The sequence below is a fragment of the Natator depressus genome, chromosome 1, assembly GCF_965152275.1.
Source record: "Natator depressus isolate rNatDep1 chromosome 1, rNatDep2.hap1, whole genome shotgun sequence".
NCBI lineage: Eukaryota > Metazoa > Chordata > Testudines > Cheloniidae > Natator > Natator depressus.
Window position 1 is genome coordinate 196,120,264 of NC_134234.1, and position 19,465 is coordinate 196,139,728.

Consider the following 19,465-nt stretch of genomic DNA (forward strand, 5'->3'; position numbering starts at 1 on the left):
TCCTGAGCTGGGGCTGGGTGCAGGGCCACAGCTCCAGGAGGGGAGAATGCAAACAGGGGTAAGGGCATGAGGCTGGGGCCACAGCTGGGTGGAGTCGGGGCCAGAAGCAGAGCCTTGGCCGGCAGCCAGGGTCAGAGGGCGCTCCCTCCCCGCCCCGTGGAGGCTGGCCCAGGCCCCAGCCGCACCCCTGAATGTTCTTCTGCACCCCCCCTGGGGGCGGTGCCCCACAGTTTGGGCACCTCTGATCTAAGAACTGGAGCGAGGAAGGAGAAACAAGATGAGCTTCACCAGCAAGCAAGTTAGCATGTCTCTAGTTAATGTTGTTATTTTGTTATTCACCTTCAAGGGAATCCCCTGTTTCAGACAAACAGGTAAGGCTGGAATGGAGATCTACTTTAGAGAGCATGGGAGGAAGAATTCTCACCATCAAAAAATACCCAAATAACCTCATTTTCCTAGGAATGCAAGGCCTAATGGATAATGTTTTGTGCAAAATAAGAGTAAAAGCATCTGGAGAAAAATACCCAACTGGAGCGAAAAACCTGGAATGCGGTGATGCTGAAAGAGACGTAGGGGCAATAGTGGGCAGCAAGTTAGAAACTGGTTTGTGCCAATGCAATTTTGGGTTGTGTACACAGAAGCATGTCACGATGCAAGGAGGAGAAACGCCCTTGTATATATAGTTCTTTGATGCAACAGCACATGAATACTGCATCCAAGGCAACAAAGAGTATCAGGGGGTCGAAGGGACTGTCTTGAATAAAGATTTAAAAATCTGGGTATTTATAGCTTGGGTAAACAACAAGCCCGGGGAGCTAGAGCATAGTCTTCAACTATTTGATGAGTATAAAGACTACGGGCAGAGAAAAATTAGCCTTCTTGAGACACAGATCCTTTGAAGGCTTGTGGAGGCGTCCCAAGGTAGAAGTCCTCCAAAATAGGTGGGACTATGGAGGATATCCAGATGACTAGTAAGGGTCTGGGAGAGAGAGTCTGAAGAAGACTAGGATGTTACCTGCAGAGTTGTGGAAGTCCAAGAGGCTTGTCTACATTATATTCTTCTGGGAAATTGTAACAATCCGTACCCTGATGTTCACCTCTTTTACAAAACTATGATAAATCTTGGACAAAGTATGCCCTGTGAGGTATCATTTGAAAGCTCATAATCTGGTGAACATTACTGTTCTTGTAAAATATGTGTAGAAATATTGTATGTAAAGTTATAATATTTTACTATATAACTTTACTGAGACATGTTCCAAGTTTAGGGAAATAGCTTCAAACTAGTTCCCCAGAGACAAAAGGGTAGCCAGCACCTCAACCCCAGGTGTCAGGATAATCAAATGGACTATCACCTGATTAAGCGGCCATTCTTTGGCAGAAAGAAGGGTGCGAGTGAGAAATTTACTTCTTGGCAATGGAACAGCTGGGGTTTCCCCATGGAAACAATTTAAAAATGAGGAAAAGTTATAAAAATGAACAGAAGCCCCAAATCACCTCTCCTCCTTCATCTCTTCTCACGGCATCAACCATGTTTGAAAGACAAAAGCATAACTGAATTGCGGGAGGGGTCCTGGCTGGAGGTATCTAGCCAGATTGCTGTCTGCATGTTGTAAGAGAAACCTTTTTGCTGTAAATTCACTTAGCTTGTTAAGTTAGGTATTAGCTTGCATTTAACCTTTTATTTCTTTGTATCCAATTATGACTTACATACCTCATTACTCGTAATCACTTAAAAATCTATCTTTCTGTAGTTAATAAACTTTTTTTTAATTGTTTTATCTAAACCCGTGTGTTTGGATTGAAGTGTTTGGGAAACTCCATTTGAGATACGGTATTTGCATATTATTTTCTATTAATGAAATTATGAACTTTAGATGAGCTTGTATTGTCCAGAAGGAAAGAGCAAGGCAGTACAAGACACATGTCTGGGGACAAGTCTGGGACTGGGAATTTGCTGGTGTCACTCTCCAATATAGTTCAGGAGTGGCTGGCTAAGAGCACTCATATAAACTCAGCTGGGAATAGTTTACATGCTAGAGGCTGTGTGAGAGCTGGCCAGGAGTGGCTGCTCTCACAGCAAAGCAGTGTAAAAGGCACCCCAGGCTGGAGAATTGAGGGGACACAGTTGTCTAACAGTCCAGTACCCTGGGTAAGGTCACAGAAATCTCTCGCCATTTTACACTAACATTCAGGGTGGTAGTACAGGGCACAGGCAGTCATAGGAGTTTTTAACCACTGTATCACTGCGAGCTGCTCCTAGCAGTGTTTAAGATGGTGGTAAAAACACCAATGATCTGTTTATACTAGTGATCCCACTGTTACAACAATGGTGGAGCTGCAATGATGGGAGTGCAAAGGTAGGAGATTTCCAAAAAGTGTCTAGCATATACACAGCCAGAAATTATTTGGAAAGCAGAATTTGCCTAGACAGTCAACTCCTAGCTTAATAAGATTTCACTGTAAGATGAAAATAAGAATTGGAAAGGATGGGAAGTCACCATCCTCCCTCCTTCTCAGACACTCATACCTTGATCTTGCAAAGAGCACATTGTACACAGACTGCTCATCTTCTGAGAGTTTTAACCGGTGCAACTGAGTGCGTCGCTCAGGCAGAGATACCTAGAGAGAAAACACAAACAGAGTCAGCCATTTACTGTGTAGAGATTTCAGAAAGCCCCATAATCACTGCTGATTCCTTCAGCTTCATTGAATCCAACATCACCGAACAACGTATGCAAGACTCTACTGTCTCAGAGATCGAACAGCTTGTCGTTCCCCAGGCCAGATGGTCCAGGAATGCTGTGCAGGCAACATGCTCAGCTCCTTGGGAGGAAATCTTTCACACTGCTTTGGATAGAACGCTGAAGCCCCTGTGGCCTTCTACAGAGCAGGGTTTCCTGTGGTCCTCCCCACAACGTTCAAGAGTCAAGGAATAACCACAAGATGGCAGCCATGAGCCGACGTGTGGCAGAAGCCATGGATCACCAGGCCTAACAGGATGGCGCTATATTTTAAAATGGGTCAAGCATGTCAGGTCCTAAATGGGTAGGATGTGATAAGGATGGGATGAGGTTTCTCATCTGATTTGAATCTTTAAAAAAAATAAAAAAATCCTTCACTCAAATTAAAGATGCTAAGCCATGTAGAGCACTCCCTGTTGGCTCTGCTTCTGCAGGTACAGTAACACCCTCAGGTTCCTCATCACAGCCACAGTAGCTAACAAGCGAGGCTGATAAGGAGAGAGGTAGTTTGGGCAGAGTTAGAGAATATATACACAGAAGGAACATCTACTATGTCCATTGAAACTTAAAAAATCCTATTGGATAGGCATCCCTACAGCCCACATACGTGCATCCCCAGCCACCTTCCCTGCAGGTTCAACAGCTAAGAGTGAACATGCCTCATTTGAGGTGAGGTGATTGGCATCTGCTTCCAGAACATCTCTCACCTCAGGCAACAATCGCACCCAACTCCAGCCCCAACGCCATTGCTGAAAACCCCTCCCCCCAGCTTGTAGTTCATCCCTCCAGATGCCAAGTTCCCTGGCATTCTTCACATAAGAAATAGCAAGGTTAAGGATGAACTCACAATTGCCAACCCCAAACATTCAAAAACTGAGTCCAGCCCCACCAAAATAAAAAGATTAAAAAAGTAATGTTGGGTTCTTTTTATTAGCCTTCTGTTTTTCCATCCCTTAGGCTATACTTGCTTCACATTTTCATGCTTTTCTCTGCAATCATGAGGGCCAGAAACTTACTTAGTTTAAATTAAAGCTGAAACTCTCATACAATATCATGATCCCAGGAGCTGGGGCTTTAGGAAAAACACTTAAAAAAAAAATAATAATCACAAAACCTCAAAAATCACTAGAGTTGACAACACTGAGCTATAAAACGTTTAATTTGCTAATATATTGCATGGAAAGAAATCAGATGCCTTATATTCCTCTTTGAATATTGAGACTCACTACTGGGTTTCTCCTCTGCTCTACAGTTCCAAAGAGGATCACACCTGCCAGTCACTGACCAACAACAACGTGCTGCTGCATTTTGACCCAGCTTTTAGTCCAAGAGTTAACATAGTGTAGCACAGATCTCAGGAAATGGCACCCTTCTTTCTGTGCTAAACCTAATCATCCTAAAGCAATCATGGTACAAACTGGGTGTTTAGAGAGCTGATAAGTTCTGCTTGGTTAGCACTCAGGTTTAAAGGAAGTCAAATGCTCTGTTTATATCAGTCAGTACTAAGAGGCAAAAACAAACAACTAAGCCTCAATTGCTACATGCTTACTAGGGCATGATTAATTTCTGGGGTTGAGAAAGCAGCTACTTGGTACACCGTTCACAATTAGGTACTACAAGCTAGCTGCACAACCTTTCTAGATGTAGCCTTTTATAAAATATACATATTTATTTAAAAAAAAGTTCTGTATGCCGAGATACCCCAAATAATCCATTAGAGGAAACCAATTGCTATCTTAAATTGTAAGTAGCCAGGGAAGGCCATCTTTGGTATTTCATTGCTGTTAAAATCCCAGTAGTAGGAACGGCTAGCCTGAATAAGATAAATTTGATACCTGATTATTTCTCTTCTCAGAGTATCCAGGCTCACCATTCTGACCTGGCCATTTGTTGGATGTAAGAATTCAGTTCACTGACTCTCTGCTCTGTAGAATATTTTAAATTTCCTAACTTCATTAGGAAAACAACAATATATAATGAGCTTTTTGTTCCATTTTGGGAAGCTGGGTTGGTTTCCCTGAAGAGGAAGCCAAGCCTCCTTGCTGGTGAATGACAGGGTCTGGTCTTGCATCCTAAACTGCAGAACAAAGGGAAAAACCAGTCGCAGAGTGACAAGCCCGTATATGAAAAACTACCATCTGATTGCTACATGGAGGGCACAGATCCCTTTCCCACACCCAGAAGAGGAGAGAGGTCATTACCAGGGGCTTGCCAGTCGAGTCCAACTGGTCCTTGGTTCTCCGCAATAAGAGACTCCTGGTTAAGATACTCAATCTCTCTCCCCCTTTCTTTGTATTGTTATCTACCTGATTCTTCCACAGCTTGAATTCATCAAAGGGAGAGCAACGCAGAAACCTACCAGGAGAAGAGAGAAAAGACAATTAATGCCAGTTTAAGTGAAGTTCTTTGGTTAGTCTCAAGAAGATCAGAAGAGAATCGGATTGCTTCCCGTCCAAAACAGCCTCGTGTTCTGTTTACATCAAATTCCCTCAAACAAAAGCCCACAACAGTAACAGAATCTATATTCAGACGTAGCACTGACACATCTTTGCACACTAAAACACAAACTGCCTGACGATCAGAGAAATCTTGCTCCCAATGGTGCTAGGGGGCAGTGCTGTTGGTTCAGCAGGGATCACCTCCTCTTTCTTAGTATACCTCTGAACACCTCATTTTTTATTTATTTATTTTTAAGATGGCAAAAAGAAAAACAGCATAAGAATTTGCCAAAAGGCATCACATTTAATGCTTCAAACTCCCATCTCTCTAAAAAACAAATAATCTGTTCATCTCAAGTTTTGTGCAAAAGTTCCCCTCCAATCAGCCAGCTTGAAGCTAAACTCAGGGATTAAATCAGATATTTTTGATTGTTTTCAAAAGTAACAAGTGTTCAACCCGCTTATGACCCAACTAGAGCCACTTTTTGTAGAGCCATCTAAATTCATAACTAATTTGTTGGAAACTACTGTAATAAGCACACGCTCCCTCATTCTAATGAAGCCCCAGCAATGCCACAGGAGAGAAACAATGACTATTGAGTGAACACAGCTGTTCATTAAGGTCAATGCCATGGTCAGTTCAATTCTCCTGTAAGAACATACAATAGATTAATAACTAACCTAACCCCCTTGTTTATGGGAGCAAAAGTATAAGCAATAGGTCAATGGCCCAGGATACAGAGCAACTAGGCTGTGGACCACCTTATCTGCAGGTGTAGAATCTAATGCCATACAAAGAACTGAGGTAAAACTACTGGCCTAGCCAAAATCCAGTCACCTGAGAAGTCTGCACTACCATAAGTTGCTTGATGGTATTGAATTACTAAAGAATAACCGGATTGGGAATCCTCACCACTAGCAAAGTTACTCTACACCAGGATCTTTGGTTTAAGATGACTGGACGATGCCCATAGACAAAGCTATGGTTACCCATAGACAAAGCTATGGTTATATTGTTTCCCACGTGGTCAGCTCACCTGAGCAGCGAGTACATATCCAGCAGGTTGTTCTGTATAGGCGTCCCGGTGACAGCCCATCTGGCACTGGCTCTCAGTCTGCACACAGCTATAGAGGTCTGAACTTTGGGGTTTTTGATATTGTGGGCCTCATCCAGTATAATCCGAGCCCAGGCTACTCGGAGCAGAGGAGAGCAGGGACATGATGTATCCTGGAGGAGAAAGTAGGCTTGAATTTATAATTCTATATCAGGCTGGGGGGAAAAAACCCCACATCCTGGAAAGCCACAAGTCGATAGGTTTTTTTGGCAGGAAGTCTTTCCCTGGTGGAAGTCCCCACAAATGTGAGCAGAGGTCTTAGCAGTCACCACTTCTATTGCGGTTCTCTCTCCACCCCTTTATAACATAACATGCACTGCTTATTTCAGTCAAGTAGCTCTGCAAAACTGTCAAGAAAGTCTACTAGCCCCAGACCAAAGTGTCCTTGGCTGTCCTTTACCATGATTATGGATGATAATGAAAAAAATGCATATTTTAATATCCTGCCCAAAAACATATTCATTCTGGACAAGGAGAATTTTGCCAGGTTATGACAAAAGGATAAATGTAATGCACCCCAAAAGATAAATCCCATCTCATTAATCCATGAGGGGAGATGTTACATTTACAAGTGTGTGGAAATACATAGATCCAATGGCTGCGGGAGACATATTTGGGTCTCTTGTGCATACAGATGTAAGGCATAAAAGTTAATATCATATACAAAGTGCACCTAGGGAATTGAAGTGTACTTCATCTGTACCATACAGCCAATTGAAAGTAGTTTTGACTTTAGTGTCTATCTACACTGCAAGAACACACACATGGCTGGTCCATGTCAGCTGACTCAGGCTTGCGGGCCTCAGGGTGCAGGTCTATAAAACTGCAATGTGGACAGACATTTGGGCTTGGGCTGGAGTCCAAGCCCTGGTTAGTTACTACTATTAAAAGTAACATGATTATTGTAACAAAGCTTAGGATAGATATTTTACTTTTTCTGTTTACTTTGTGCACTTGACAACTTGATTGTCTCCAGTCAGTTTCTCCTGTTTGTATAAGTCTCTCACAGCAACGGGGGATTGAAAAAGTAATATTTTTCCATGTTCAATAATCTTAGCTGTTTCTTGAAACAATAATAGGTTAAACAACTTCTCAATCTAGTATGATTTTTAAGTCTCTCTGTATAAAGCAGCCCCCTTGTCAACTGCATGTATCTCACCCCCACATCATGGTCCTCAGCAGGGACCTCTCCCTCTTCCTTCTTCGTGGGAATTTCTTTGGAGAGAAGATGGTAGGTGGTGACAACAATGTCATATTCAGAGAGGCTGTACAAAAAGAAGAGACATGCTTGTCAGCAATGAGACCCATCAGGAACCCCTTCTGCAAGGCAGCAAAATCAACACTCAAGGATGAACATGTAGGATGCTGTTCTGTAAGAGCCAGTGCGTCAATCAATCCTGACTCCCTATGCCTCCTACAGTTCTACTGTTGGGGACTTCTCCCCAAGACAGCTCAGCCAGTGAGCCTCCTGCTTAGCGCTTTGCTTCTCCTGCGCAGAATTGCTATGGCTTTGCACTTACGCCTCTACTTGCTTGTTCCGGTTGGGGCCATGGTACAGACAGACCCTCAGTTTGCCACTGCTTACGTGTCTCTCAACCTCCTTTTTCCAGTGGTGGATCAGGGATGCTGGACAGACGATTAAAGTACCTCCGGAGAGGACGACAGAGGAATCTTAAATAGAAAGACAAGAAAAGGAAGAGATTTCAGAATCTTCTCCTCATTTGAGTACAATTAGGATGGGATTTCCCAACCAGCTGCCTTGACTTTCCAAACCTTCCATCTATTTAGAGGAGCAGGCCCACTCTTCCCATTCACGTGGTTCTGCAAAGAAGATGTGTCTTTATTAAGTGTTTCAGTTCTTCAGTGTATTCCTGCAGTTGTACATTTTGGAGAAAAATCTGTATAATATTAAAAACACCACATGCAAACAAAAATATTTTAAAGCTCAGCTTATTTTTCATGTACTTGACATTCTTTTGTTGCTATTTTGTATTAACAAAAATTTCATGCATGAAGCCTTACTAGAATAATAAATAAGGATTTCAATATGAAGCACTGAAAGACTAAAGTGCCTTATTATCACACTTAATTATTTCTGTTTTAGCATGCTGAAAGTCTAAGAAAAAAAGCCAGAATGTGACATCTCATGAAAATCATCTATGCAAATATTTAAGTTTTGTTTTAGGAAAAAGAAATACTGATTGCTTAAGACACACAGAAAATCCTGGTAACATTTTTGGGAGGAATAAAAAAACCAAAACTCATAACAAATTAAATGAGGATGGAGCCATCATTCTGAGAAAATAAATTAATAACGAACGTTTCTGTATACGAGTCAGTTCTGTGCATGTGTGCATACAGGATACACCAGTGCAATCAGAACTTGAAAAGTCTGCAGGGTTGGGGTTTTTTTTTTTTTCCCCAGACTGTAGGAGGACATATGCAATCGCCACTTGCTTTAGTACAAGATATGCATAACATTACCTAGCTTCTATGCTTCAAAACTAAGTATAGATTCAATACCCATAGGGCAGAGGTGGGCAAACGTTTTGGCCCAAGAGCCACATCGGGGTGGGGAAATTGCTTGCAGGGCCATGAATGTAGGGTTGGGGCAGGGGGAGTGCGGTGTGCAGGAAGGAGCTCAGGGAAAGGGGCTGGGGCAGAGGAGGGGTGCACGATGTACGAGGGGACTCAGGGAAGGGGGTTGGGGTGCAGGAGGAGGCTCAGGGCAGTGGTGCAGGGAGGGGTGTGGAGTGCACTCAGGGCAGGAGTGCAGAAGAGGTGCGGCAGGGGGCTCAGGGTAGGGGGTTGGGGTGCAGGAGGGGTTTGGGGTGTGGGCTCCAGCCCGGCACCGCTTTCCTGGAGCAGCTCCGGAGTAGCAGTGGCCCGCACTGAGGTCAGGGCAGGTGGCCCCGGCTTCACGCCACTCCAGGAAGTGGCCAGCACCATGTCCCTGCGGCCCCCTGGGGGAGGGGGCACAGAGGGCTCCGCGCACCTGTGTGTACCTCCCCCAAAGCTTTCATTGGCCGCGGTTCCCCATTCCCAGCCAATGGGCGCTTCGGGGAAGGAACCCACAGGCAAGAGCAGCGCACGGAGCCCTCTGCCACCCCATTCCCCAGGGATGTGGTGCCAGCCGCTTCCCGGAGCAGTGCGGGGCCCACAGAACCACAGGGGTGGCAAATCCGCGGGCCGCATCCAAAGCCCTGCGGGGCCAGATTTGGCCTGCGGGCCATAGTTTGCCCACCCCTACCATAGGGGATTCTTTCCCTCACCCTCAGAGATGGAATGGTGTTTTTAGTTCTCTGTACCACATAGTTCTGGCAGAATCCTCCTTGCTGAGATTCAAGGAGGGGCGGGGAATTACACACAAAACCCCCCACAAACTAACAGTCATTTGGATCCCAAGAATATCTCCAAGGGTAAATGGTAATAGGCGAGTTCTATAGCAGTGTTTGGATTTCTCACAGACACATCCTTAGCAATCTTGCTAGGACTTTGACCAACCAAATAGCATAACATCCAACAAAGATTTAAGAAAGACCTGTAGTTCCTACATACTGGGCAGGCAGGCAGACGGGCAGACTATGGCCACACACACACACACACACAGTTACTAAACTCCACCCAACTGAGGGGCACATTTAACAGCTTGCAGAAATCCCAGGGGCAAACATAGGGGAAAAATGTAGCCTTCCGATATTCACGTGCAACTCACTGACTTCAGAAGGAGCTGCATACATATCCAAGGGCAAGACTGTATATTACTTGCACATAATGGAGCAGTACGCATCTGCCTTAATCCTGGCTAAATGGAGACAGACTACAAATCCCAGCATTCACATCTCTATCCTGATTCAGTGGAGCACTATGATCCCAGCATACACTTTCTGCAGGCTGCACCTCCAGAGCCAAGTGTAGGGCAGCCACTTTGTAGCACACTGTGGGTCAGACTTGGACCATCCAGGTACCACAACGCATGTTGCCCACACACAGTGCACATCTTTTAGAGAGCCCAGACACTTGAAGTACCAGCATTGTTTTGCAGTATAATTGTTCTATACCATGTTTCGACAGCCACATTTCCAATTTCTTCTCCTTTCCTTTCCCCTTCTCTAGCCTTTTCTGGGCCAGAATGAGTGCAATCATTGTTAGAGTCTTCCCCAGGCCCATATCATCTGCTGGAAGAAGAAGAAGAGGGAAAGTCAAGATTACGGCATGGAATGAGTCTGCATAGCTCAAATCTATGCTGAAGCATCTCAAACTCACAAGTAACACAGTATGATATTTGTTGATCTTGAAGAACTTACTACTGTAAGCTATGATTTGCTATGGGCTGCTGACCCATATCTGGATGGGAGACAAGGAAACCAGGATTCTCCAGGAAATGGATCCTGACTAAAATACGCTTTCACCACTGCCACCATGGTGGAGAATTAATTACAAGGCATGTTCTTGCCAGAAAACTGCACCTCAAATAGATACATTGCATTATTACGTTACTTACCCAGAATTCCTCCACAGGGTCTCTGACTCTCCCTCCAGAGTAGCCATGCAAGTGCTTGCTTCTGGTGCAGCAACAATGGGATCTGAAAAGATTAAGTACAGAATGTAAAGTGTAATTGCCGTTCAGAGACATTGCTCTCAGACATTTCTGTCCTCAATGCCAAGTTGATCAATCAGTCAAGTTCTGTTTTAGGGCAACTGTACACTCAGCACTTGTTTGTATTGGTTTGGAAAGAAAACTGACAGACATCTCAGAGTGGTACTAGTTACTCTGAGATCAGACTTTTTGCAATAGCAAGACACTATAAATGTTATAAGACAGACTAACTTGTGCTAGTACTTCACACACAAGCTGGAAGAAATTTTTAAATGTACAATATTTGTAAAGAAATATGAAAGATCTTTTATGAGCATGTCATTTTAAAAGCTTTATTTTACTATGAAAGATCACCGTCTGAGAAACAGATCTATCCAGTGTAGGAAAGTTTAAAAAACAATAATTGAGTTTTTATCCTTGGGAATCATGTCTAGCAAATAATGCAACTTCTGACCCTGTATGTTATATTATTGTATAAGCATCCAAACTAATTTATCATATGACCTGTAGTGGAAATCTGAGGTGTTATTGAGAGTAAAGGAATTTTTTCATGACTAACTACATTTAGCAACCATCAACTCCTAATAATGTTGGAGGAGGTCAAGTTTGACCATTTATTCATTCTCTTAGTATTCCTCTACTATCTACTGTATAGGACTGATTTCTGTACTTGAGTAAGGCAAAAAGCTATTTTTAATAATGAAATAGTCCATCTGATTGTGGCAGAGAGTTGGCAATGGCATAGCTATCAGCGTTTTTATAGAGTAGCTGTCACTGTAGTTCTTCATGAGGATTAAAGAATGACAATTAAATCTGCCCAGCAGGGACAGATTTTCTTTTGGTTCCCCAGACTCGGTTCGTGCAATACTGTGGCAAAAAGGGCTAATGTGATCTTTGGCTATATAAACATGGGAGTAGTGAGTATATGGGTGATTTTATCTCTGTATACATTATTGGTATGGCTGATACTGGAATACTGCACACAGGTCTGATATCCACATTTTAAAAGAGGATGTTGAAAAATTAGCTTATCAAAAAGATTGAGAGGTGACTTGATAACAGCGTATAAGTACCTTCACAGAGAAAAAATGCCAGATATTAAAGGGCTCTCTATTCTAGTAGAGAAAGGTGTAACAAGAACAAACGGCTTGAAGCTGAAGCCAGACAAATTCAAATTAGAAATAAGGCACAAGTAAAAACAGTGAGGGTGACTAGCCACTGGAACAAATTACCAAGGGTGGGTTCCCCATTTCTTGGAGTCTTCAAAGGCTGGATGCCTTTCTGGAAGATGTGCTTTAGCCAAGTTATGCTTTGGGCTCAATACAGAGGTAACTGGGTGAAATTTAATGGCCTGAGACATACTGGAGGTCAGATTAGATGATCTAATGATCTTTTCAGTCTTTAAACTCTATGAAACTATGAATTGCTAAAAGGCTTTGCAGCACACAGATGCAAAATTTGGGAGCTAACTGTACTTACCACCCTTCACTGTCTATTCAACAGGGAGTGCTCTAATCTACAACACAGCTTGGGCTAAATTCTATGGTAGGTTAGAGTACATACAAAAAGAATAAGAAGCGGGCAGCTGTGTCTGAGACCAGCACAGAGGATTGCAATTAAGATGATGATCAGAGGAAGAATGAGTAGTAGAAGAACTGTGAAGAGATATGCACTGTACTACTCATGCCATGTACAGAGAGAGAACTTCAGTCTCTAAGCTTGTCCACCTAACACCTTTCACTAGTGCCAAACTCACTATTCAAACCATCTCAAGTTATTTTTCTGCGGGGAAAAAACCATATGTGATTATGTATTAAGAACTGTATCATAATGCATACACACGAGGGGGCTGAATTATGGTTGTACAGGCAGCCTTAATCTGGCATTTCCTAACTGTCGAGTAAGTGACTTTACATCCTAAATAACATTATTTCAGCATAGTTTTTGTATGTCATATTTAGACTAAAGCAGCACCCAGAGAACCCAATCAGGATCAGAGCCCCATTGTGCTAGGTGCTCTGTAAATACATACATAGACATGGCCTCTATCCCAAAGACATTACAATCTTAAAGAAGAAAAGTGATAAGGTTCCAATGTAGCTGACAGAATGCTAAAAGTCTTCTGGTAAAACTGAAGATTCATACGTCACTCGCAGTACTGTAGTTTGCTCTTCCTACAAAAAAATGATAGAAGCGAAGGACAAACCTCTGCTTTTTACTGATGCACCTCTTGGCTTAAGTGGAACAGTATACATAAGGCAGTACATTTGTCTAGGAATAGGTAATACGTTGGAATTGCCCATTTTATAGCATAATCCCTGACATTATGTTTCATAATGGAGATTACATGAAACTGTGAATCAAATTGAGTACTGCTCTCTCTTGCTACTGGCTCACCTTCAACCCAGATGGGTCCTCAGCCACAGTCTCCTCTGTGGGGCAGGATTCTAGAGATCTGTGAAGATGGTTAATGGCATCACTTGTGGCACTGTGCACCGCCCTGAGTCGATCTTCAGTCATTCTGCCTCCATACAGTCCCTGCACACTGGCGCTTGCTAGGAAAAGGCAGCATAGTGAATGAGCACTGTTTATAGCACTAATTCCCACTAAAGCTCAGAGGCTAAAAGGCATGGTTAAATGGTTACAGGCTTCCAGAAAACACCACAGTGCACCTCCCTGGTAACAAACATGGATGAGTGTGATTAAAAATTGATTGTTTTATTTTTTAATTAACAAATACAATTTTTTAATTTAAGTTAAATAGAGGTTTATTTTTAAAAAAAAAACTTAAATGTGAAATTGACAACACAGGTTAAAGCTTAAATCTATTAAAATCATGTAAAAATAAATACAAAAAACATTAAGCAGTACATGTCTGCTGCCAAGTTTTAAAGAAAAAAATCAAACCATTGAACTAGTGGAAGTTACTGGCTAAGCACCTGGAGCCAGAGTTTGTTGAAGTGCTAAACCAGCTTTTGTCAGCAGGTGCAAAAAGAATATTTTCTTATTTCAGTTTATTCATCTAGTTCTTCAAACCTTAAGAAACCAACTGGGTGTTGAAAAAACAGAAACATTTGTTTTCCCCTCTTCCAATCCATGAATAAAAACTAGGTGTTAGAGGATGAGATCTATAAGCTTTAAAATCTGGAAGGACATGGTGACCAGAAACAAATCAGTTCAATTCACTAACTACAGATAATACTTCATTTGTTTAATAAATCAGTTTTAAAATGCAAAACATGCTTTAATAAATTTTGATTAACTTTTTTTTCTTATGTATCCAGAACATTTTAGTCTTATTTAATAAAAAAATTAAATGGTGCTTTTGTGTATTTTTGACTGAATTTGAATTTCCATCCAAACAGAGCTTAACACAAATCACAAGTAAAATTAATCATAATCTAGTAAATAAGAAATTCTTAATTTTTAAATTTTTATTAAAAATGATGAATTATGCATCTGAATAAATTTAAATTAAGCTATATAAATGCTTAAATAAATGTGTATAGATTAGAGAGGAAAAAAGGACAAAGTGTAGTGTAAAAGCTATATTTAGTTGCAAATAAACATGTTTTAATGGTTACCAACCAATAAGAATCCTTTCTTTAGAAAAACTAAAGAGTACAATGCAAAACAAAATTTAAACTGATGATTTAAATCAAGATTTCCGGCTTGCTGATTTAAATAACCTTGATTTAAATCAATCCACCCTGCAAGGAATTAGTATCTGATCACACTGCCTAATCCCCATGGGCAACATAGAGCTAACTTTTTTCATATATCTTATAGGTCACCAAACCCACCCACCCACGGAGTTCCCCACTTGGTTCAGGATGGAGAATAGCATACTGGGATCTATACTCTGCTTAATGAAGGACCACGTCAGCAGCTTGCCAGAAACCAACCTAACAAAATAAAGCAAAGTTTCTGACTCCCCGATGTACCCAGATATTCCTTCTATCAGGATTTACTCCTCAAGATACCTCATTGTACTTTTCTCTACACTAAGATTCTACGGAAGAAAGCAACTAGAAATTTACTGGAATAAGACGCTCTTGCTCATCCACAGAGTTTAGGATTCCCTCCAAACTGCTGCTTGACTATGGTACCTAATCTGAAAAAAGCCAACTGCTAGCTAGCAAGTAGGCCTAGTTTCTTGCTGCCCACTCAACCTTACCTCCATAGACACTACTGTAGTATTGACTGGGTCCCAGAGAGGGAGCTGAGCTGCAGCCATGCAATCCTAGAGAGGTTTTAGCAAGAGGATCCTGGAATGGCTGTGGGTTTTTCAGATGCACAGACTTGGATGGTTCAGTGGTCGTCCTGCTGAATGGGTTGCACAGAGATTCTTCCTGATTGTCACTACTCACACTGTTCCCTGTTTGAGAAGGGAAACATTCAAGGTTAATCGCTCGGCCATGGACTTTGTAGTCTCTCAGCTTTAGGTCAACATTTCAAGCGTGGTACAGTGGAGAAGGGACCAAAAGGTTTCACTTAACAAGGACCATTCAGTGGCGTATTTGAGACATGGGAGTCTCAGTTCTGTTCCCAGAGGATCTGTCCATGTTACAAGGGGTGTCCTTCTTGACACTCTCAGCATGTACAAGTGCCCAGGAACAAATGGCCCAGTGAATCTGAGAGGGTCCATCTCATCCACAGGTGATTAATACAGTTAATTAGATTAGTGAATTAGCATACAGGATTGTGAAGAAACTCCAAAAGTATCCGCTCAACCACATCTGGCCACAAAATGGCTGATGAAGTTTAGTACATTGTACACCTGAGGCAAAATAATTGAAATACCTTGTACAAAAAGTAAGGTTCTCAACAGAGAGAAAAAGTTAACCCTTAGGATACTGGTCAGTTAGACACAGGTGACATACATGATTTGCCGTAAGTCATACAGTCAAGTACTGGCAGGGCTGGAACAGAATCCAGAAATTCTGGAGTCCAGTCATGTGCTCAAGTCACTAGAGAAAACCACCTCTCAATTAAAAAAAATTTTTAAAAATAAAATAATCAACTTTAATACATTCCTTCATTCATTTTCAGGTGTTTCAATTAATATGCTGTGTCCAGCTTCCTAGCATTCCCATGGCTCTATATATGCAACACACCATGTATGAACTTATACCTTATGTACACACTGTAGTCGGACACACCACTTGGCAAAATACTGACCAATCCTCTTACCTGCCTCTGCACTTTCTGCTGTTGAGAGGCTGAGAGCACTGAGCGCAGCTTCCAAACCTTGCACTTGCTTTAATAATCTTTCGCCTTTATCCGGTAGAGCCTGAAGATTCACTGTCGCCAAAGTGCTCTGAAAAACAAAACCCAAAAATCCACGTCTTATCTACTCGGTACTGATATCCACCCCCCAACTACTTCCAACCAGTCTCTTCTACACAGGACAGTCAAAAGGTCAGAAGTAAAAAGGGTAAGACTTGCATTCTAGGAAGTCAGATATTTTAACCTAATTCTGCAATCTCCAAAATATTTGTAAGTGTAACGTAGTTCGTATAAGGATTATATCAATCTCTGGAGCATCTTTAACCAGAAAATAAGATAACTATTATTAAATTTTAGGGGAGGGGAATTAGGAACCCCTGATTCCCTAAGATTATGAGAAGGAGAACACAACCAGCATAGCCTAAAGATCTCAACAGCTCTCCAAGGCACTGAGTCTAGATTGCTTTCTTTATTCATTATTTTTACTCCTTTCTACACCATGTTATCCAACAGAAGCAACAGTTCTAGTAGCGAGATCTAAATTCTATTTTGACTTATGCGGGATCAACAGAATTTCTAAGTTTTCAGATCTTTATTATTAGTAATTATGAACAAAAGCGAAAGAACACATCTTGTTTTCTCCATCCCAGAGTAAGCATGCAAAGCTGGAATCAAATATTCTCCACGAAGTCATTTTTCCAAAGTATTACCAAACTTTTAAAAAGTGAACATGGCTGCAGTCTCCTCCATTTGATGCAATTTTGGGTGCTTCCCAAAATAGGTAGACAGACATGTACTAGCACTTCTCAAGCAAAGTTGCAAATAGCACTCAGGCTAGTCTCCCAAGTACAATCCTGCCTGACCCCAGGTACGGATTTGCGGAACTAGCCCTAGCTGTCGCCCATCCCACTGCAGCCACACGACTATTTGTAGTACGCTAGGTCGAGCGGAGATAGCACGTGTCTACTCACTCTGGAAAGCGCTCCCTCAGCTGCTATGTAGACACAGCCTAAGGTGCAGCCCATATGTTCCTACTATGTTGCTGACATGGCCCTCAGAGAAGAAAATACTAAGTACCCCCAAGCTAGAGGATATGAAGTTCTCTCACACAGCGTTTTAAGTGTATATAGATCCAACTGATTTGTGTCTAGCCTGAGTTTTTAGAAGCCTGAAGTGATCACCTTTCTCAAAGCACTCCAGAGTACCGCCTTATGTATACTGCTCGGTAGGGGTTATTAGTTTTGACTGAGCTGATGCAAACAGCTGCCTCGAGACTGGGAAGAGCAAAAGTGAAGTGTATAATAGAAACAACAACCTTCTTCTGTTTCAGCTGGACTGTAAGATGGTTCTGAAGGGCTTTGCTGTCCAGGGTTTCTTCCTTTTGCAAAGATGTTGCAACTCCTGAAGAGGAAGAGAAAATCCTTTGCTCACTCTTCCCAGATGTTCTCTCACGAACCTCCCCCTGTTGCAAATCCAATACTGACCCATCAGGTCGGTCTTTGCCCAACTTGGAAGAAACAAACACAACTTCACCTTCATCACTGTTAGTATTTTGAGTCACATATTTTCGCTCCCCTGGCACTATTCCTGCCTTTGATGGTGCTGGCTGTGCCACAGGGCCTCCTTCAGAGGGCACTTGGAGCAATGCTGATGGTATTGACAAGCCTGTAGCCTCCTGGGAAATCACACACTCTCTGGGTGTCACATTCTTTTCTCTAGCCTTCCCACCAGCATCTACCTTCACTTCTATTCCTTTGCCCCTGTCGCTTTTTGAGTCTCCCTTTCTGAGCTGCTCCTCTCTCAGTGGCTCAGTGCTTGCTTTTTGGGTGTCAAGGCTTGGGCATGAAGACTTTAGTTTCCTTTCTCTGTGCAAGGCATCTTTCACTGGCTTCGCACATGCCTCCTCCTCTATGTGCTCAGAGGATTTCTCAGACTCTCCACTGGTGCCGTATTTTTGTTTATCCCCAAAAAGGTTTCTCTCTTTCTGAGCCTCAGACTGACTTGATTTAGCTCTGGTCCCTGTTTCCTCCCCAAGTTCTGTGTCACTCCTCTTCTCCCCAAACTGTTTTTTCTTAATCTTCATTCCCATTGGAGGCTCTCTTCCCATCTGGGATTCAGATGTCAGTTTCTCCTCCTTTTTTTTATCTAGTGCCTGCTCTCTCTTTTCCTTCTGTTTCCCTCCTTCGATGCTATTTTTTTCCCTGTTGCCTTTATTAAGTAGCTTCCAGGAGGACAGTTCACAATTCTTGTCTAGAACTTTGAATGGATTTCGCTGACCATTGGGATTAAGGAATAGCTCTGATGCATACTGGGATTCTGCATCTACTGGCGGTTTGATGGCTTTGGAATCCTGCAAAATATGCAAATAAAATTATTCTTTAGAACATGAATTAGGAAAGAATATTAGCCCATCCACACCCTCAACCATGCCATAGCCCACTCAAGAAAGATCAGATTCTGGGAATATCACCCTTCCCATAACTCCAGCTAGGCTGTGTCAGAGCCGCCATCCTTCTGTTCAAGTACTAGTAAGTGCCTGGCTGTAGAAGGCACTAATGAGAAGCCTAAAGCTGATTCCTTGCACCCACTGCCCCACCTCAGGGAGTGAGCAGGATGTCTCATCAACCATGCAGCCTCTGGGAATGGGGATAGGGGAAAGAGAGACCACAGCTGGATACTGAACCCAAGTTGCCCACAACGCAGAGTACTCCCTGTACTTTGATCTGAGGCAGTTAGTTTTATCTAAGCCTGTAAAGAGAGAGGCCCCCGCATGAAATATTTCATTTTAAGAACAGCGGCTTGACACCTGAAATCCAGACGGAGCACTGCACACTGGAACCCATAGCCCATCGCAGGTTGAACTACAGGTTGCATAGTGGACAAATGTAAACAATTGCATGCTGTGAGCAACAGAGAGCTTAAATATAAATGACACGTGTACCTGCCATGGGATGCTCCCACACCACCTCTTCCCTTCCATCTTACTTTTAAGGCATCGATAGTATAGCCTAGTGGACAATAAGAGAAACCATGAGCGGCGAAAGCAAGTTTAGCACATATACCAGTATGTTCCATCACAGAGGATCTTTAAAAATTCAGTTTGCACAAGCAGTGTCCCAGACAGAGTCTCTGGATCTGCACTTTACAGGGATTTGTCTGCATTTAGTATATCGCTCAAGACCTTTGGAAAAATAAACGAGATCAAATCTAGTAACTCCCCAATGCATAGCTTTCTATAATATTAAAATCCTCTGGATACATTCATTTCCTCTGCTTATAGTTCCTCTCTTGCCTTGAAACAAAAACTGAAGGTGTGGTGACACAGAACATTCAACACGA

The 19,465-nt window shown here is 42.4% G+C and overlaps 1 protein-coding gene across 2 annotated transcripts in view; it reads right to left on the bottom strand.

The window, feature by feature from the left end:
• Positions 1–19,465, bottom strand: part of TTF2 (transcription termination factor 2) — a 35,142-nt gene that overhangs the window by 12,200 nt on the left and 3,477 nt on the right. For both annotated transcript variants that reach the window (XM_074973581.1, XM_074973573.1), the window contains exons 4-15: positions 19,068–19,134; positions 17,442–18,476; positions 16,091–16,217; positions 15,075–15,275; positions 13,295–13,452; positions 10,802–10,883; positions 10,359–10,475; positions 7,818–7,968; positions 7,457–7,562; positions 6,220–6,410; positions 4,946–5,099; positions 2,531–2,622 (exon numbers count right to left, since the gene is read on the bottom strand). In XM_074973581.1, coding sequence (XP_074829682.1) covers positions 2,531–2,622; positions 4,946–5,099; positions 6,220–6,410; positions 7,457–7,562; positions 7,818–7,968; positions 10,359–10,475; positions 10,802–10,883; positions 13,295–13,452; positions 15,075–15,275; positions 16,091–16,217; positions 17,442–18,476; positions 19,068–19,134 — 2,481 coding nt within the window. The remainder of the gene's footprint in view (positions 1–2,530; positions 2,623–4,945; positions 5,100–6,219; positions 6,411–7,456; positions 7,563–7,817; positions 7,969–10,358; positions 10,476–10,801; positions 10,884–13,294; positions 13,453–15,074; positions 15,276–16,090; positions 16,218–17,441; positions 18,477–19,067; positions 19,135–19,465) is intronic.